General features: G+C 41.6%; 1 protein-coding gene across 1 annotated transcript; it reads right to left on the reverse strand.

Annotated features, from left to right (window-relative positions):
* Positions 1–2,729: 2,729 nt before the first annotated feature.
* Positions 2,730–15,162, reverse strand: sntn (sentan, cilia apical structure protein). Its single transcript, XM_031901243.1, has 4 exons — positions 15,076–15,162; positions 11,919–11,959; positions 10,744–10,883; positions 2,730–3,633 (listed from the first exon to the last, which is right to left on the reverse strand). The coding sequence occupies exons 1-4, from the start codon at positions 15,084–15,086 to the stop codon at positions 3,475–3,477; spliced, it is 351 nt and encodes a 116-aa protein (XP_031757103.1). The 5' UTR covers positions 15,087–15,162; the 3' UTR covers positions 2,730–3,474.
* Between the last annotated feature and the right edge of the window lie 1,840 nt (positions 15,163–17,002).

A 17,002-nucleotide genomic window follows, 5' to 3' on the forward strand; every position in this document is an offset into this window, starting at 1 on the left:
CATTCAGCAAAAGAATATCTAAGGCTGAAAATACATGTTCATCCCCAAATTTCACTGTACCTGACCTTCAGCCTGGGCTTCCAGTTATATCTAGTGAAGTATATAGTTTTTCTCCTCAGTTCTCTGGAGCCCCCTAATGGGGAAACCCCAGGGAAGGAATGGTTAAAGCTCACAAATGAATCCCTCCCAGGCTTTATTACATACAATATATAATTCACCGTTGTTACGAGGCTTAGAGAATATATTAAACATAAAACAAGCTCTTCTAGGAATAGTCCTACTGACACACAGAGCTGGCCAACATATTGATGATCAATTTTTAACTGAAATGTTCACTACAAAGACACTGCACAATATTACTGGGCCAGGCAAAGCTCCATCACTCCTCTGGTAATGGACACTTTTTCCACTGCCACTGTAAATTATACCCACTATACAAACATAGTCAATTTATGTTGAACACCTCAAGACCAATTAAATTAACAATGAAACCAAAAGTGTCTATTTAGACACAAAATTTGAAGTTAATGGTATGAAAAGATTTTAGTACAGGTATAGAACCCGTTATCCAGAATACTCAGGATCGAGGGTATTCCGTATAAGAGGTCTTTCTGTAATTTGGACCTTCATACCTTAAGTCTACTAAAAAAATCAATAAAACATTAAATACACCCAATAGGGCTGTTCTGCCCCCAATAAGGGGTAATTATATCTTAGTTGGGATCAAGTACAGGTACTGTTTTATTATTACAGAGAAAAGGGAATCATTTAACCATGAAATAAACCCAATAGGGCTGTTCTGCCCCCAATAAGGGGTAATTATATCTTAGTTGGGATCAAGTACAGGTACTGTTTTATTATTACAGAGAAAAGGGAATCATTTAACCATTAAATAAACCCAATAGGGCTGTTCTGCCCCCAATAAGGGGTAATTATATCTTAGTTGGGATCAAGTACAGGTACTGTTTTATTATTACAGAGAAAAGGGAACCATTTAACCATTAAATAAACCCAATAGGGCTGTTCTGCCCCCAATAAGGGGTAATTATATCTTAGTTGGGATCAAGTACAGGTACTGTTTTATTATTACAGAGAAAAGGGAATCATTTAACCATTAAATAAACCCAATAGGGCTGTTCTGCCCCCAATAAGGGATAATTATATCTTAGTTGGGATCAAGTACAGGTACTGTTTTATTATTACAGAGAAAAGGGAATCATTTAACCATGAAATAAACCCAATAGGGCTGTTCTGCCCCCAATAAGGGGTAATTATATCTTAGTTGGGATCAAGTACAAGGTACTGTTTTATTATTACAGAGAAAATCAATTTTAAAACTCTGAATTAATTGAATAAAATGGAGCCTATGGGAGATGGGCCTTTTGTAATTCCGAGCTTTTTAGATATTGGGTTTCTGGATAAGGGATCCTATACCTGTAATGTGTTTCTCAGCTAGAACAGGTTGGGCAATGCTGTTTCATAGGTATCGTCTACAGATCAGACAGTAATTAAAGTGAAATGCGTTGCCTGACACGAGCTGCATTGCATGCATTCAGGGCCGGCCTATGGACACTTACCCGATAGCAGCATGGGAGTTCCTGAGACAGTAATACACCCAATTCTGATCTGTTCAGCCTCAGCTGGTCCCCTTCCTTGGCTGAGTACTTGTGAAAAACTTCCAGGAGACTGTAAACTGCCGATTCCACCGCTGCCATCCTTCAGACCACACTCATCCCTATCACTTGCCTCTCAGCAACGGGGAAGGATCTGCCGGATATCTTGTTTACCTCCTGGCTGCCAAAGCAACTGGCGTCTATGTAAGGGGAGAAACTGGCAACTAGCAGAAAAGTGCCTATTCTGTGTTACATATATCTACACGGAGAAAACAATGGTTAGTAGGTTAAGGTGTGGCACTGGCACACAAACCTACTTTAGTTACTGGGTCAGTTTCTTGTGACCTGATATCCCTTCCACTAGTTATGATGAAATCTGTATACTGATCTGCACACAAACACAGAGACACCCAGGATTAAAGGGCAACAATAGTTTCAAATGAACATTGCTTCTTTTAATTACTTTTACAGCAAGGACTGACGTCACTGCACGCAATTAAAGGGGAACTCTACCCAAACACAACTTAAGCTTTTTAAAAAGTAAATATAATTTCAACCAACTTTGCATTATACATCAATTAAAAAATGTACAGCCTTTTCATGATTTTTAATGTAAAAATATGGTTTGGAACAGTTCCCTAAGCCCCGCCCCCTGTTTTCCTGCTGATCTGGCTGACTACTTGGGAAATGTTTTTTTCAAAACCCATCAGTTAATAGAGCTTCTCCAGCAGAATCCTGCATTGTAATCTGTTTTTCCCATGGGGCTAGCCATATTCTTCATTTCCCAGGGTGCCACAGTCATGTGACCTGTGCTCTGATAAACTTCAGTCACACTTTACTGCTGCGCTGCAAGTTGGAGTGATATCCCCCCCCCTCACCCCCAGCAGCCGATCAGCAGAACAATGGGAAGGGAGCAAGATAGCAGCTCCCAGTAGGTATCAGAATAGCACTCAATAGTAAGAAATCCAAGTCCGGCTTGGGACTCCTCCAGTTACATGGGAGTAGGAGAAACAATAGGTTAGCTGAAAGCAGTTCTAATGTGTAGCGCTGGCTGAAAGCTCAGACTCAGGCACAATGCACTGAGATGGCGCCTACACACCGATACTAAAAAAATACATTTGTTGGTTCAAGAATAACATTTTAAATAGGAGAGTGAATTATTTGCAATGTGAACAGTGTAATATAGAAATAGAGTGGTAGAGCAGTAGAGTGGAGGCATTTGGTATAACTTTGATATGAGAGCAGGTGATGTGGGTGGGTAACATGCAACATTACATTGCGCTTTTGCGGTTTAGCTAGGATAGCACAATATCTGATTATGGAAAGTTATATGTGTTGCTCCCCATAGGGGGACATTGTTTAACTAGGATATGAAGACATGTGATGTGGGAGAGTAATATGAAGTATTATATTGCTCCTTATGGGTGGACATGGTTTTGCTAGGAAGGGCGAGCATTTGATGATGGAAAGTTACATGGAACATTAGATTGCTCTTCAGAGGTTAACATGATTTAGTCAGGATATGAAGGTAGGTGATCCGGAAGAGCAGTATCATATTGTTCCTTAATGGTGGGCACCAGTTAGTTAGGATAGAATGAATTTAATGATGAAAAATTACACAAAATACAGAAATGTATCCTCTTAGGTGGACACAGATCTCCTCTCAGGTGGAAAGTTCATTTGGGATATGGAGACAGGGGATGTTGGAGAGTAGCATGCAGCACCAGATTGCTCCTCAGCGGTGGGTAGCAGTTACTATGGATATGAGAGCAGGACCTGTGGGACATGCTGTATAGGGATACTCCTCTGACTTCTCTGGGGTTCTCCATTGTATAATTAGCAACATATTTATAATTACTGCTCATTTGGTATTTTTGACTTTTCGTATTTCCTGGAGAAGGTCCGACAGCAGCGAGACACTGAGCAGAAGGATCATGAAATCTTCCAAGTTTATTTTGGCATCTTGGTCCTGTTCAAGGTCAGAAATGATCTCTTTGTATTTGGGCTTAGTCTCCTGTCCCTGTTGGAAATAAAAATAAAAGTTTCATTGTCTTGTTTGGATTTTTTAACAAAAGGAAGCTATTCAGTGTTACACTGCACCTATTCAGGTTACACATATTCGTACCATGTTGTACTGCAGGCCAGAGTACTACTTCAGAGCGTGGCAGTGCCATCTTGTTTGTGGGCCCTGGCCTCCATTAAAGGGGAACTCCAACCTCCAAACCAAAATTTGTTAAAGAGCCCAAACAACACATAAACCCCTAATATACCTATCCCTGTAATCTGTTCCTTCAAAAAGTAGGAATAAATACCATTTTTATATGCTGAAATCCAGCTGCAAAACAGTTCTTCTCTTTCTGCATCAATTGAAATCCTGGCAGGGGAGGAGAGACTAAAACACTGATGTTACAAATTGTAACAACTTCTCCCCAGCTTACAGACAGCATGCAGGAACTACATAACCCACAATGCACTGCACTGGGATGTTCCTTTCCTTATTGATGTCACGTGTACAGCAGGGAATTGTGGGATTGGGAGGAGGCAGGCTGAAGGCTGAGGACAGGCGACTACTGTTACATTTTATTTGAGTCAAAAAGTAGTCAGCCAATCAGCAGGGGAACAGGGGGTGGGGTTTAGGGAACTGTTCCAAACCATATTATTACTGTCAAAATCATGAAAAGGCTGCATATTTTTAATTGATGTATATTGCAAAGTTGTGTTTGAGTGGAGTTACCCTTTATTTTCTTTAAAGAAGAGACAAACTGGGCCAGGCAGGTTAAGCTTTATTTAATTCTGATCTCTGGCAGTTGGACGCTTTGATCCGTAATGTTTTTGATCTGTTACTTATTGAACATGCAAGGAATAAATACTTATCTATCATCATATGTTGCTATAAAACTTCCTTGCTGGCTGTCAGAATCAGCTTCTTTTATTATAATTGTAGTAACCTGCTTGTATAGACATTTTGGTTAATGGCATTCTTGCTGTTTTGCCATTAATTGATGATGATGATATTCCTGTTCCTGTTGTGTGCTTCCTGTTAAGCTGAGAGCAAGCCAGGAGCAGGCCAGATCTACCTGCCATGTTCTAATAAATATACCAAAAGTTCCAGTGTGTATCTGTACCTGAACTAACACAGCAGAAGTATTAACCCACTGCTAGCCAGCAGTTTATTACAGTGGCGACGAGGATTTGTGTATTTGGACTCAGAAACAGACTCAGCAGCAGAGCAAACAGGCTGCACAGGCTGCATGATTCCTTCTCTGCACAGTGAGTAACTTGCTACAATGTCTGCCATTGGGAAAGTCCCAGAGTTTTCAGAATCTGCTGAAGAATTTGAGTCTTATTTGGAAAGATTTGAGAGATGGCTGTCTGCAAATGATGTTAGTCAGGAAAAGAAAGCAGACATTTTACTTGCTACACTGCCAGCAAAAACCTACAGTCTCCTTAAAACTCTTATAGCTCCTGCAAAGGCCACTGAATTGTCCTATGAGAGAATTACAGAGACCCTCTCTCAGCATTATAAACCCCAGCCTATCATCATTGCTGAACGCTTTAGATTTTATAGTAGAAATCACAAAATGGGGGAAAGCCTTGCAGACTATATTTTGGATTTAAAACGGCTATCTGCCTCCTGTGAATTTGGTACATTCCTGGATCAGGCTTTGCGAGATAAGTTTGTATGTGGCCTCCATGATGAGTTCTACCTGCATAAGCTGCTAAATGAAGCAGATCTCACTTTCAAGTCTGCTTGTAACATTGCCTTGGCCATAGAATTAACCAGAAGTGACTCTCAGCAATTCAAACAGCAAAATAGTTCTTCATTTACAGATATCCCTAAAATAACTACAGAGTCTAAACCCATCTCACAAAATTCACCACAGCCACCTACAGTGTCAGTTACAGGTGAGCAAGCATTTCAGACACAAAGGGTCAAACCCTGCTACCGCTGTGGGGGCCTGCATCAGCAACTGAACTGCAGATATAAATCAGAAACCTGTAGAAATTGTGGAAAGTTAGGCCACATTGCTCGTGTCTGCAGAAGCAAACCAGGCAGGCCCAGGGCGCAATATGTGACTAATTGTGACAGCCAGGAAAGTGACTGCACAGACTTGAATACAGTCAATACTACGCATGGGGGAGATGATGGCATTCATATTAAGCTGGAAATTGATGGGCATCCAGTAAACATGTTACTTGACACAGGTGCATCTGTATCACTAATATCAGAGTTTGTTTACAAGAACTGTTTAGGTGGAATTGCACTGCAGAACTCACTTTTACATCTCACTTCTTATACTGGAGAGAAGATTCCTGTACTTGGAGAGATTCTAGCACCAGTCACATATGAAGGTCAGTCATTTACATTGCCTTTAGTGGTTGTGAAGGGCAACAGGCCCACCCTTTTGGGCAGAAATTGGTTGAAGCACCTAAAGCTGAATTGGGCTAAAATATTTACTATCAAACAAACTGAAGCTACCTTTCACAAAAATCTGGAACAGATCCTGAGTAAACATGACTCCCTCTTTAAGGAGGAATTTGGCAGTATTAAGGGGCTAAAGGCAACTATCACTGTAAATTCAGATGCAAAGCCAATTTTTCATAAGCCACGTCCCTTGCCATATGCTCTTAAAGAACCTGTGGAGAAAGAACTAGAAAGAATGGAACATTATGGTATTGTGTCACGTGTCAAATACAGCAGCTGGGCTGCCCCAATTGTAGTGGTCCCAAAAAAGGACAAAACTATTAGACTTTGTGGTGACTACAAGGTCACTGTCAATCGCTGTATTGAACCAGAACCCTACCCACTACCAAATGTAGAGGACTTGTTTGCTACACTTGCTGGAGGTAAATACTTTAGCAAAATTGATTTATCAAATGCCTATCAACAGCTAGAGCTGGATCCGGATTCAAAGCCATTTCTTACCATCAACACACACAAGGGGTTGTTCCAATACCAGCGCTTACCATTTGGAGTATCTACAGCTCCAGCAATTTTTCAGCATGCAATGGATCAGATTCTTCAAGGAATTGATCATGTGGTCTGTTTTCTGGATGACATTTTAATTACAGGTTCAACGGTTGAAAAGCACTTGGCACTGTTAGATAAGGTGTTATCAAAATTAAAAGCATCTGGGGTGCGAGTAAAATTGTCCAAGTGTCACTTTCTCCAGGAGTCTGTAGAATACTTAGGATGCCGCATAGATGCACAAGGTCTTCACCCAACAGAAACAAAGTTAACTGCTATTGTTAATGCACCTTCACCTTCAAATGTGTCTGAACTACGCTCCTTCTTAGGACTGCTAAATTACTATGGACGGTTCCTTCCAAATCTGTCAACATTATTACAACCCTTACATGAACTTTTGCAGAAAGATACCAAGTGGGCTTGGTCAGCCGAGTGTGAAAAAGCATTTCAGGATGCAAAGCAAAGACTAATGAACAGCAAGTGGCTAGCACACTATGACCCTAGTAAGCCACTCAGATTAGCATGTGATGCCTCACCCTACGGAGTTGGAGCAGTTATATCACATATACTGCCTAATGGAGAAGAACATCCAATTGCTTTTGCGTCTAGAACCCTAACACAAACAGAGCGCAACTATGCTCAAATAGAGCGGGAGGCACTAAGTATTATTTTTGGAGTAAAAAAATTTCATAAATATCTTTATGGAAGGAAGTTTTCACTGGTCACTGATCACAAACCACTTCTGGCCATTCTTGGGCCAAAATCAGCAATTCCAACATTGGCAGCACTTCGAATGCAACGGTGGGCACTACTCCTATTGGCATATGACTATGATATTGTATATAGACGTTCTCAGGATCATGGGAATGCAGATGCTCTATCACGGCTTCCGTGCCCATATACAACAGATGTTCATGACGAAAGTGTCATTTTTCAAGTTTCATTTGCAGAGGAACTACCTATTTCTTGCAAAGATATTGCAGCTGCAACAAGTCGTGATCCTCTTATTGCAAAAGTGTGGGACTTTACTTCCAAAGGCTGGCCAAACTACAGCTCTGACAAAATCCTTAAGCCATATTTTGAAAAGAGAGATGAGCTTTCCATAGATCAAGGTTGTTTATTGTAGGGGATACGGGTTGTCATTCCCCCAAAATATCGTCAGAGGCTCTTGCATGAACTTCACGAAGGCCACCCAGGTGTAAACAGGATGAAAGCACGAGCTCGTGGTTACCTGTGGTGGCCAGGCCTGGATCAAGATATAGAAATTTTTGTAAGTCAGTGTACTGCTTGTGCTTCTGTACAAAATCAGCCACCCACTGCACCCCTTCACCCATGGACATGGGCCACATCGCCGTGGGAAAGAATCCATATTGACTATGCCGAAATAAACCAGCAAACATTTCTTGTGGTTATAGACAGCTATTCCAAGTGGTTGGAGGTGTTACCCACTAAAACGAGTACAAGCGAGAAAACGATTACCTTGCTTCGTAATTTGTTTGCATCCTATGGTCTGCCAAAGGAATTGGTTTCAGATAATGGACCTCAGTTCACATCTCAGGAATTCCAGTACTTCTTGAAACAAAATGGTATCAGGCACAAATTAACTCCACCTTATCACCCAGCTTCAAATGGTGCTGCTGAACGGGCTGTTCAGACATTTAAAAAAGCCTGGATGAAACACTCAGTAGCCAGTGAGTCCGCTCGCACTACAGGAGAGTTGAGACTTTGCCGTTTTCTGTTTAATTATAGGAATACGCCACATTCAGTCACTGAAAGTACCCCAGCGGAACTGTTTTTAAAGAGGCACCTCCGAAGCAGGTTGGATTTGCTTAAACCCTCTTTAGCTGATACAGTGGAGAAACATCAGAAGCAACAAGTCAAAGCACATAATAGCTCCAGACAAAGAATCAGAAACTTTTACCCAGGTGATAAGGTCTTGGTTCGAGACTTCCGCCACTCAGGGCGCCTTTGGTCTCCAGGGACCATTTGTCATAGAAGGGGTCCCCTGACGTATGAGGTTCAAATTGGTAATCGTCACATTCATGTCCATGTGGAGCATCTGGTTCCAGATAAGAGTGTGTCACCCGTACCTCCTTCATTTTCTACCATTGACTTTCAAGTACCTGTAGCGCCCTCACAGGAACCAGATGCCAACAATCCATCTAATCCAACCAGTGCTACAGCCTCTGAGGGTGAACGGAGGTATCCGATACGGGCACGCAAGGCTCCTGACAGACTGGACTTATAATGCCACTATGTTATTGTTAACTTGGACATTTCTGCCTTAAAATGTTTAGAACTGAGTTATAACTGTTGGTTACATATATATAATATATATATATTTTTGAGATCTACTTTTTGCTAAAAAGGGAGGAATGTAGTAACCTGCTTGTATAGACATTTTGGTTAATGGCATTCTTGCTGTTTTGCCATTAATTGATGATGATGATATTCCTGTTCCTGTTGTGTGCTTCCTGTTAAGCTGAGAGCAAGCCAGGAGCAGGCCAGATCTACCTGCCATGTTCTAATAAATATACCAAAAGTTCCAGTGTGTATCTGTACCTGAACTAACACAGCAGAAGTATTAACCCACTGCTAGCCAGCAGTTTATTACAATAATGACTGTAATATCACCCTGTAGGGTTACGCAAAGTCTAATATTAGGTCTCCTCCGTATCTATGTCTATGCAATTATGCTATTTATTTGGCTGAATGCACATGTAAAGGCTAGGATATAGGTACGTGTATAAGAGCTGTTGAACCCATTAACATTGCTAAATAGGGGTTGTCAGTTGCTTCTACATCACACTCTATTGGTCACATTTAGGATCATATATCTATATATAAAGTATAATATCTGCCTGGAGAGGAGGAGGAGGAATTGCTTCTATGCACTCTATGGTGTTATGCAATAAAAGGCACTAAGTTTGCCCAGGAGCAATAACCCACAGCAACCAATCAGAAAGTAGCATTTATTGGTCACCTGTTTGAAAGAAAACATCTTATTGGTTGCTATGGGTTACTACTAAGTGCCCTTTATTACATATGGGGGAATAGGTTTTATGATTTCATAAATGAGTATTAACATAGTTAATTGGCTAAAAATTTGAATTAGTGATGGAGATACAATAATGTCAGGTTCATTATCTGCCGTCCTGAACTGGTTTGTTGTATATTTAATGTTCTAAATCATTCGATGCAATGGTTTCTTTTAGTCTTTAAAGCTTTAACTGGATAGGTGTTCCCATTGGTCATTAAATACATTTATGTTTGGGTTCTGAACATATCGGATCATCAGAAGAATTCTGCTTGTTTGAAACCATTTTGATAACTGAATCCAAGAAGAAACTGTGAATCAGGGGCACATTTTTGCCTATACCGAGTGGAATTCGTTCCACACCTTTGGCCAGTCCATTGCATTTATAATATGAACTGTGGGGTGCATTCACTAACAATAGGCACATTTGCACTAGTGCAGTAACCCGTGGCAACCAGACAGTTTTGTTCTGCCTGCAGCTGTCTTAATAAAAGGAAATCATGGGCTGATATGCTGCCAACTTGGCCTCTCTGCTCCAGTGTTGAACTGGGGACTCTTGGGCCCATCAATGGACCTGAGCCCAACTCAGGACTGGCCAACTGCTGATAACATTGCCCCCCCCAGCCCCATGCTCACCAATCTTACCCTTACACACCTGTGCAGAGCAGACCAGGCGGAACCTGGGGCAGCAGAGCCAACTATGACTTCTGGTATCCAGTCCAACCCTGACACTAGAAACTGGTAGCTTATCTGTTGGGAGATTGGGCAGATATTTGTTTGACAACTTTGGAAAAACTATAGGGTAAGGATTGCATTGGGCTGTTGGTGTGGCCCTCTACCAACAGGTCTATATAAGCCCCTATTATGATTATAGAGATGGGGCAATAAGCTTGGATCAAACTGACTTTTTCCTCCACCTTGTGACTTCACCATACAAATAGATTGTCTTGTGTAGTTTTACCTTCTCCTGTTTTTATTACAGGAAGATCTCTTGCTGCCCCTTACTGCTGCAGGGCATTATTTGCCACAGCTATGTTTATTGCCCACAGTGGCCCCTATCTTACAATGGTTTTTGCCATCTCACAGTATTAAGTTTCATATCAGCCCTCCTTTTATTTCTGTACCTTTATAAAGTTCTGAAACTGAGTTAGAAGCAGATCTTTCGCTGCGCTCTTACTGATTCTTCCATCGGCGTCGCAATTGGAATTATATACAAGGATTGTTGTGGCCATCGCCTTCTCCAGATCCGAGCCTTTCCCTAGAGCTGGAGAGGAGACAATGTTATATTATGGCCTGGTACCCAGTATAACCCAATGCTTAGATCTAATGCTATTTAGAAGTACAATACTCATTTTATAATCTTGACAGTTCTGGGGTTACGCTTTAGAATCAGCCCAGATCACTGCCCCAGAGTTTCGAGCTTAATACACTCACCCACGTTCTATTCATTACTATGGGATTTGTAAAAAACGTATTTATCAATGGGTGAATGTTAGAACTCGCCATTTGATAAATACATTTCTAACAATACCATAGGAATGAATAGAACATGCGTGACTTCTTATCTATTAAGCTCTATACTCACATTTTGATACATCTGCCCCTAAGTGTGTGCTAAATAGAGCACCATCAGGGCCACCATTAGAAATCACTGTGCCCCATAGTACTAAGTTAGCAGATATACATTTAAATACTAGCCAACTGGTTACCTGGGTCCACAAGGCAGAAGGCCCTGCCAACAAGTAGAAATTGGGCCAGATGAAAAAACATAGCCCAAGCATGTGTGGCCACTCCCCTGAACCACCTGACTATGCCTATTTTGACAAAATACCACCCACAATCTACCCAAATGCTGCCCACTCTGCTTACAAGCCCCACCCCTTCACAGCCTGCAAGTCCTACTTGTGGGTCTCTCAGGGCCTCAGGGCAAATATAAACCCTCAAAAGACTTTAGAGCCAGATATCTATTTTTTCTAGGTTTCAAGATATTAGCAGTTTAACACTGCTAATATCATTAATTTGCCATGAAGCACCACTACCTGTTGATTTTGGCCACAGTCAAACAGTGGAAAGTCTTGAGATGTCCCTCTGCTTAGAAACCAACCAGAGAAACAGCAAATGGCTCTCCTATGTCCATTAACTGCATTTTCTGAGCAGAGCAACATCACGTGACTGGAGGTGCCCAAACCCAATCCAATTCCACCCAAATATTCTGCCACAGAGTGAATGAAACATTGATTTTTAACTGCAATTTTGTTTCCCCGAAATAAATGTCTGTGTTTATGGCACAATATCTCACCTTTAATAGACGCCAGCTGTTTAGGAATTGGAATGGAATTGCTATAATAAAAAAGACAGAGATCGTTACTGGCACTAAAACTTCTATTCATTTATTCCCTCACAGCGTCTGTCAGAACAGAAAATATATATGTGTGTTATATGTGCTGCTTTCTGCAACCTGGCAAATCCCTTTCTGCACTGCCCGATGGCAGCATTAATGGGACAGCGCCGGTTTCAAAGTCAATTTTAAATGTAATTACTATCGCAAGCGATATTCCTATATACCTCTCTGTACTCTGGGTCTGACTCTTGGAACAATGTAGCAGAAGTCAGTTCTTCAAGTCTGTTAATCAGCTGGCTTTTGCTACATCATTTCTGGAGTCAAAACCAGCAGTGCAGAGAATAATTTATAATTGAAGAACATTTTTGTATTGGAAAATTGCATATAATTACATTTTTTCTTTCCCTATACAAAACAATCAGTTTATCTGTATTTTTCTTTGACAGTTAAACTAAAGAATAATAAATGTGCTAAAATAGTTAATTAAAACATTTAATGAACACAGCCATATTTTAGGTGGGGGGGGGAGGCTTTAGTAGCCAAGGATCTCTGTTGGGCTGGTTGATCAGGGGTTAATTCCCTATGCAGGGGGCTCCCCTGTGCTGCGGCTGAGCAGCATACTGGCTGATATACTGGCTGATAATGTTGCCTGTAATGTAGCTTTATGTAATGGACAGCAGACCCCTCACACTGAATGACCAGAAATGCCGCCATCTCATATTGACCCCAGATATGGGATGGGGAAGCCACATTTGTTTTTATCATAATTCTTTGTTTCTATAGCACCAACATATATTCTAAACAGCCAAATTACATATTTTTTAGGGGAATACATGGTCTAAGGGCTCATTCATGACCCAGGGGGAGGCAAGGTTTATCTTGAGGAGAAGGAAAGGCTAATAAAGAGTTAATCTCAAGCTGCAGGCATACCTTCAGTTCTCCCAATAGTGCCCTCAAGTCTCCCCATATTTCTCCCATTCAGATGGAAAAAAATGCCTCACTCCTGCACCAAGACCAAAACCAGTGTACATGCTCAGTTTGTAAGACTATGAGGAAGCTTCCTGCTGATTGGCTCAGATCCACATTCCTAAGGGGGGGGAGTGAGTTCTTAGCATTCCTGAGGAAAGGGGGAGCAGGAGGGGGGAGAAAGCAGAGAGCTGCATGTCTCTGGCAGAGGAAAACAGAGACAACAAATCTTTTAACAGAAGACTTTCTGTAAGTGCTTATGGCTGTAATTACATAGACCTTTCTGATAAAGCTTACTGAGTTTTTACCTTTCCTTCTCCTCTAAAGTCACTAACTGGATCAACACTTGATCAACAATGAGAGTGGGCGATTATTCCAGCATACATCAATGTGTCTCAGGAAGATACTGAGTAAGAAGATTTGCTGAACTAGTCCTCTATACGTCTCAGGTATGAGAGATCCAGCTTTATATTATGTTAACACTCCACACATGAGAAACCTCAAGGACTATTTTGCTATGGTTCAATTAAGTGGATCAAATGGACATACCAATAAACTTAATTATGACATCTCTAGGGAGGGGCAGGGGCTTTTATTCTCCACCTACTTCACAACCTTTAAAACCTGAACACTAATTGGTGCACTGTCAGCTTGAGAAAGGGCCCCAAAACGTTGCTTCGTTAGTGTGTACTTGGGCTAATAAACACATTTTTGCACGGTTTATATATTCAGTGTGCTACTGGATTTTTTTGCTGTTGTATATTGATCCCCATACAAGGTGGGGCTCTCCCAGTATTTGCACCTGACACCCTTATGGGTGCACTAACAGAGGGTTGAGCTCCCCAATTGTCTGCTGTACCCTGGGGGCGCAAGGACACGCCCCTTAGTGCTCATTCATAAACCACTTGTGCCCCCCTGCACTGAGTGCCAGATAAAAAATTTGGTGCTCAGTGACGAGGGCAGCATCAGGCGGAGCAGGTAACCCTGTCAGGGCCCCAATGCAGGCTCTGCCTCCTGTTGCTCCATACTTTGTGTGTCTGAGGTACGGGATGGGTAGGGGGGCACCTATGTGCCTGCCCGCCTCTCTTGAATTGAGTGCAGGGCAGAATCGCTCATCACTATTTGTAACTATAAATGCACATCTGTGGGATTGTTCATAACATTTCAGCAAGGTTTCCTGCAATACAAATACAGTACAAGTATGGGACGCGTTATCCAGAATGCTCAGGGCCTGGGGTTTTCTGGATAAGGGATCTTTCTGTAATTTGGATCTCCTACTGTAAGTCTGCGAAAAAAAATAATTAAACAGTAATTAAACTCAATAGGATTATTTTGGCTCCAATAAGGGGTAATTATATCTTAGTTGGGATCAAGTACAGGTACTGTTTTATTATTACAGAGAAAAGGGAATCATTTAACCATTAAATAAACCCAATAGGGCTGTTCTGCCCCCAATAAGGGGTAATTATATCTTAGTTGGGATCAAGTACAGGTACTGTTTTATTATTACAGAGAAAAGGGAATCATTTAACCATTAAATAAACCCAATAGGGCTGTTCTGCCCCCAATAAGGGGTAATTATATCTTAGTTGGGATCAAGTACAGGTACTGTTTTATTATTACAGAGAAAAGGGAATCATTTAACCATTAAATAAACCCAATAGGGCTGTTCTGCCCCCAATAAGGGGTAATTATATCTTAGTTGGGATCAAGTACAGGTACTGTTTTATTATTACGGAGACAAAAGAAACCATTGAAAAATGTGAATTATTTAATTAAAATGGAGTCTATGGGAGATTACCTTTCTATAATTCAGAACTTTCTGAATAACGGGTTTCCGGATAAGGTGTCCGATACCTGTACTCATTTCCAGCTTGTGCTCCCTAATAGTGCGCCGGGAGATAGCGGCACAGTCTGACCCCGTCCCCAGTACTTCACGCTTTCATAGCCACAATCAGCAGCAATAACACAGAGATCCAACTCGTATGAGAAATTTATAGCAGAAACAATCATTTGCCACTTATAAATAGGAAAATAAATTGTCTTTTTATGCCCAATTATTGGTAAGGGAAGAGGCTCCTATTAATAACAGTTTTGGCACATATTTCCTTTTACAGTAGAAAACACTACCCGTTATTAGATATATTACCTTTTAGGCATTTTATCCTGAGCCCCCCAGTTGGCTCCACTTGCGCAGACCGGTAGCGTGCAGCTGGATGGAGCGACTCAATCTTCTATTAAACACTTAGCCGCAGCAACAGATTTTGTAGGATTTTTGTTGACTTTGTAATTGTGCTAAGCAACAGTGGCGTGCAACAAGTTCCAGCAAGCTGGGTTTTATTCAGCGCTCATTAGCCGGGCCCTTTGTTTACTCGGTTTAATTAGAGAAGAAAAGCAAATACCATTGCACAACTGCCCATGGAATGAGGCTCCGGGTGTTACAATGAGATATGTGCAGCTTGGCAGCTATTCTGCCCACCCAAATGGCATTTAATAATATCCCTAAATGTGACTGTTTATTAATATGCACTTTTAATATTTTGAATTATGCAGCTGCATAGTGTGAAGTTGTTTCTTATGTTCCGCAAAGCTTTCTTTTTTCTATAACTAGCTAATTAATTTAGTTAAATGCTCTGAATTGGTTTCAGACTAAGGCTTTGACCACTGTGACAGAATGCTCTGTTATACAGATAGCTAGAATCTCAGCCATAAAGCAGGGCAGGACTGCTGCTTACAATGGGGGGATCAGATAGGATCTGTGCCACTGTGACAGAATGCTCTGTTATACAGATAGCTAGAATCTCAGCCATAAAGCAGGGCAGGACTGCTGCTTACAATGGGGGGGATCAGATAGGATCTGTGCCACTGTGACAGAATGCTCTGTTATACAGATAGCTAGAATCTCAGCCATAAAGCAGGGCAGGACTGCTGCTTACAATGGGGGGGATCAGATAGGATCTGTGCCACTGTGACAGAATGCTCTGTTATACAGATAGCTAGAATCTCAGCCATAAAGCAGGGCAGGACTGCTGCTTACAATGGGGGGGGATCAGATAGGATCTGTGCCACTGTGACAGAATGCTCTGTTATACAGATAGCTAGAATCTCAGCCATAAAGCAGGGCAGGACTGCTGCTTACAATGGGGGGGGATCAGATAGGATCTGTGCCACTGTGACAGAATGCTCTGTTATACAGATAGCTAGAATCTCAGCCATAAAGCAGGGCAGGACTGCTGCTTACAATGGGGGGGGGATCAGATAGGATCTGTGCCACTGTGACAGAATGCTCTGTTATACAGATAGCTAGAATCTCAGCCATAAAGCAGGGCAGGACTGCTGCTTACAATGGGAATCAGATAGCAGGATTTACATATTCAGGGATATTTTAAACCATACTATAATGCATTAGTTGCAGAAAAATCTAATTTCTAATTGTCCAAACCCTTTAACAGCCACAGAACAGGTTCAAATAACCAAAAATGGCAGATAATGGGAAGGTTTTTATGGATTAGGGATATCTATACAGCAGGGCAATACCATTATAGTGGCAGAAGTGTTCTGGATAGGTTAAAGTTAGTGAAAGTGGACAATGTAGTGATTTTGTGGATTTATTTTTTCTTCCTGCCCAACGTGTGAGTGCCTGTGTGCGGAGCAGCAGGCGTAGCTGAGCCCCAGCAGATGGCTGGCAGAATGAAGTGCTTGGCAGAGCGGCGGAGGGTGACACTGGTGAGTAATAATGAGTAGGGACGTTCACCTTACTCACTTCCTCGCCGCTCACTGTCACAGATAAAGAGCATCTTTAATTTGCCATCTGACAGAGCCATTACTCACATAATTGAGAACCATTAAAAGAACCTTAAACTGTATATTTCTCCCCACTTCTCCTGCGGAATTAAAAATTACATGCAATTTTACTGACGAGGCAAACACATAGATATTACGGTTGCCCCATCAATAAGAAGACCTTAATTAGTGACGCGGGTAAGGGCTGTTATTGCCCCATCACTCATTCCCCGTGTCACATCGGATAAAAATATCTCCCCCTGGTGCTGCACTCGCGGCGGGAATTTCCCTCA

The sequence above is a fragment of the Xenopus tropicalis genome, chromosome 4, assembly GCF_000004195.4.
Source record: "Xenopus tropicalis strain Nigerian chromosome 4, UCB_Xtro_10.0, whole genome shotgun sequence".
Classification (NCBI taxonomy): domain Eukaryota; kingdom Metazoa; phylum Chordata; class Amphibia; order Anura; family Pipidae; genus Xenopus; species Xenopus tropicalis.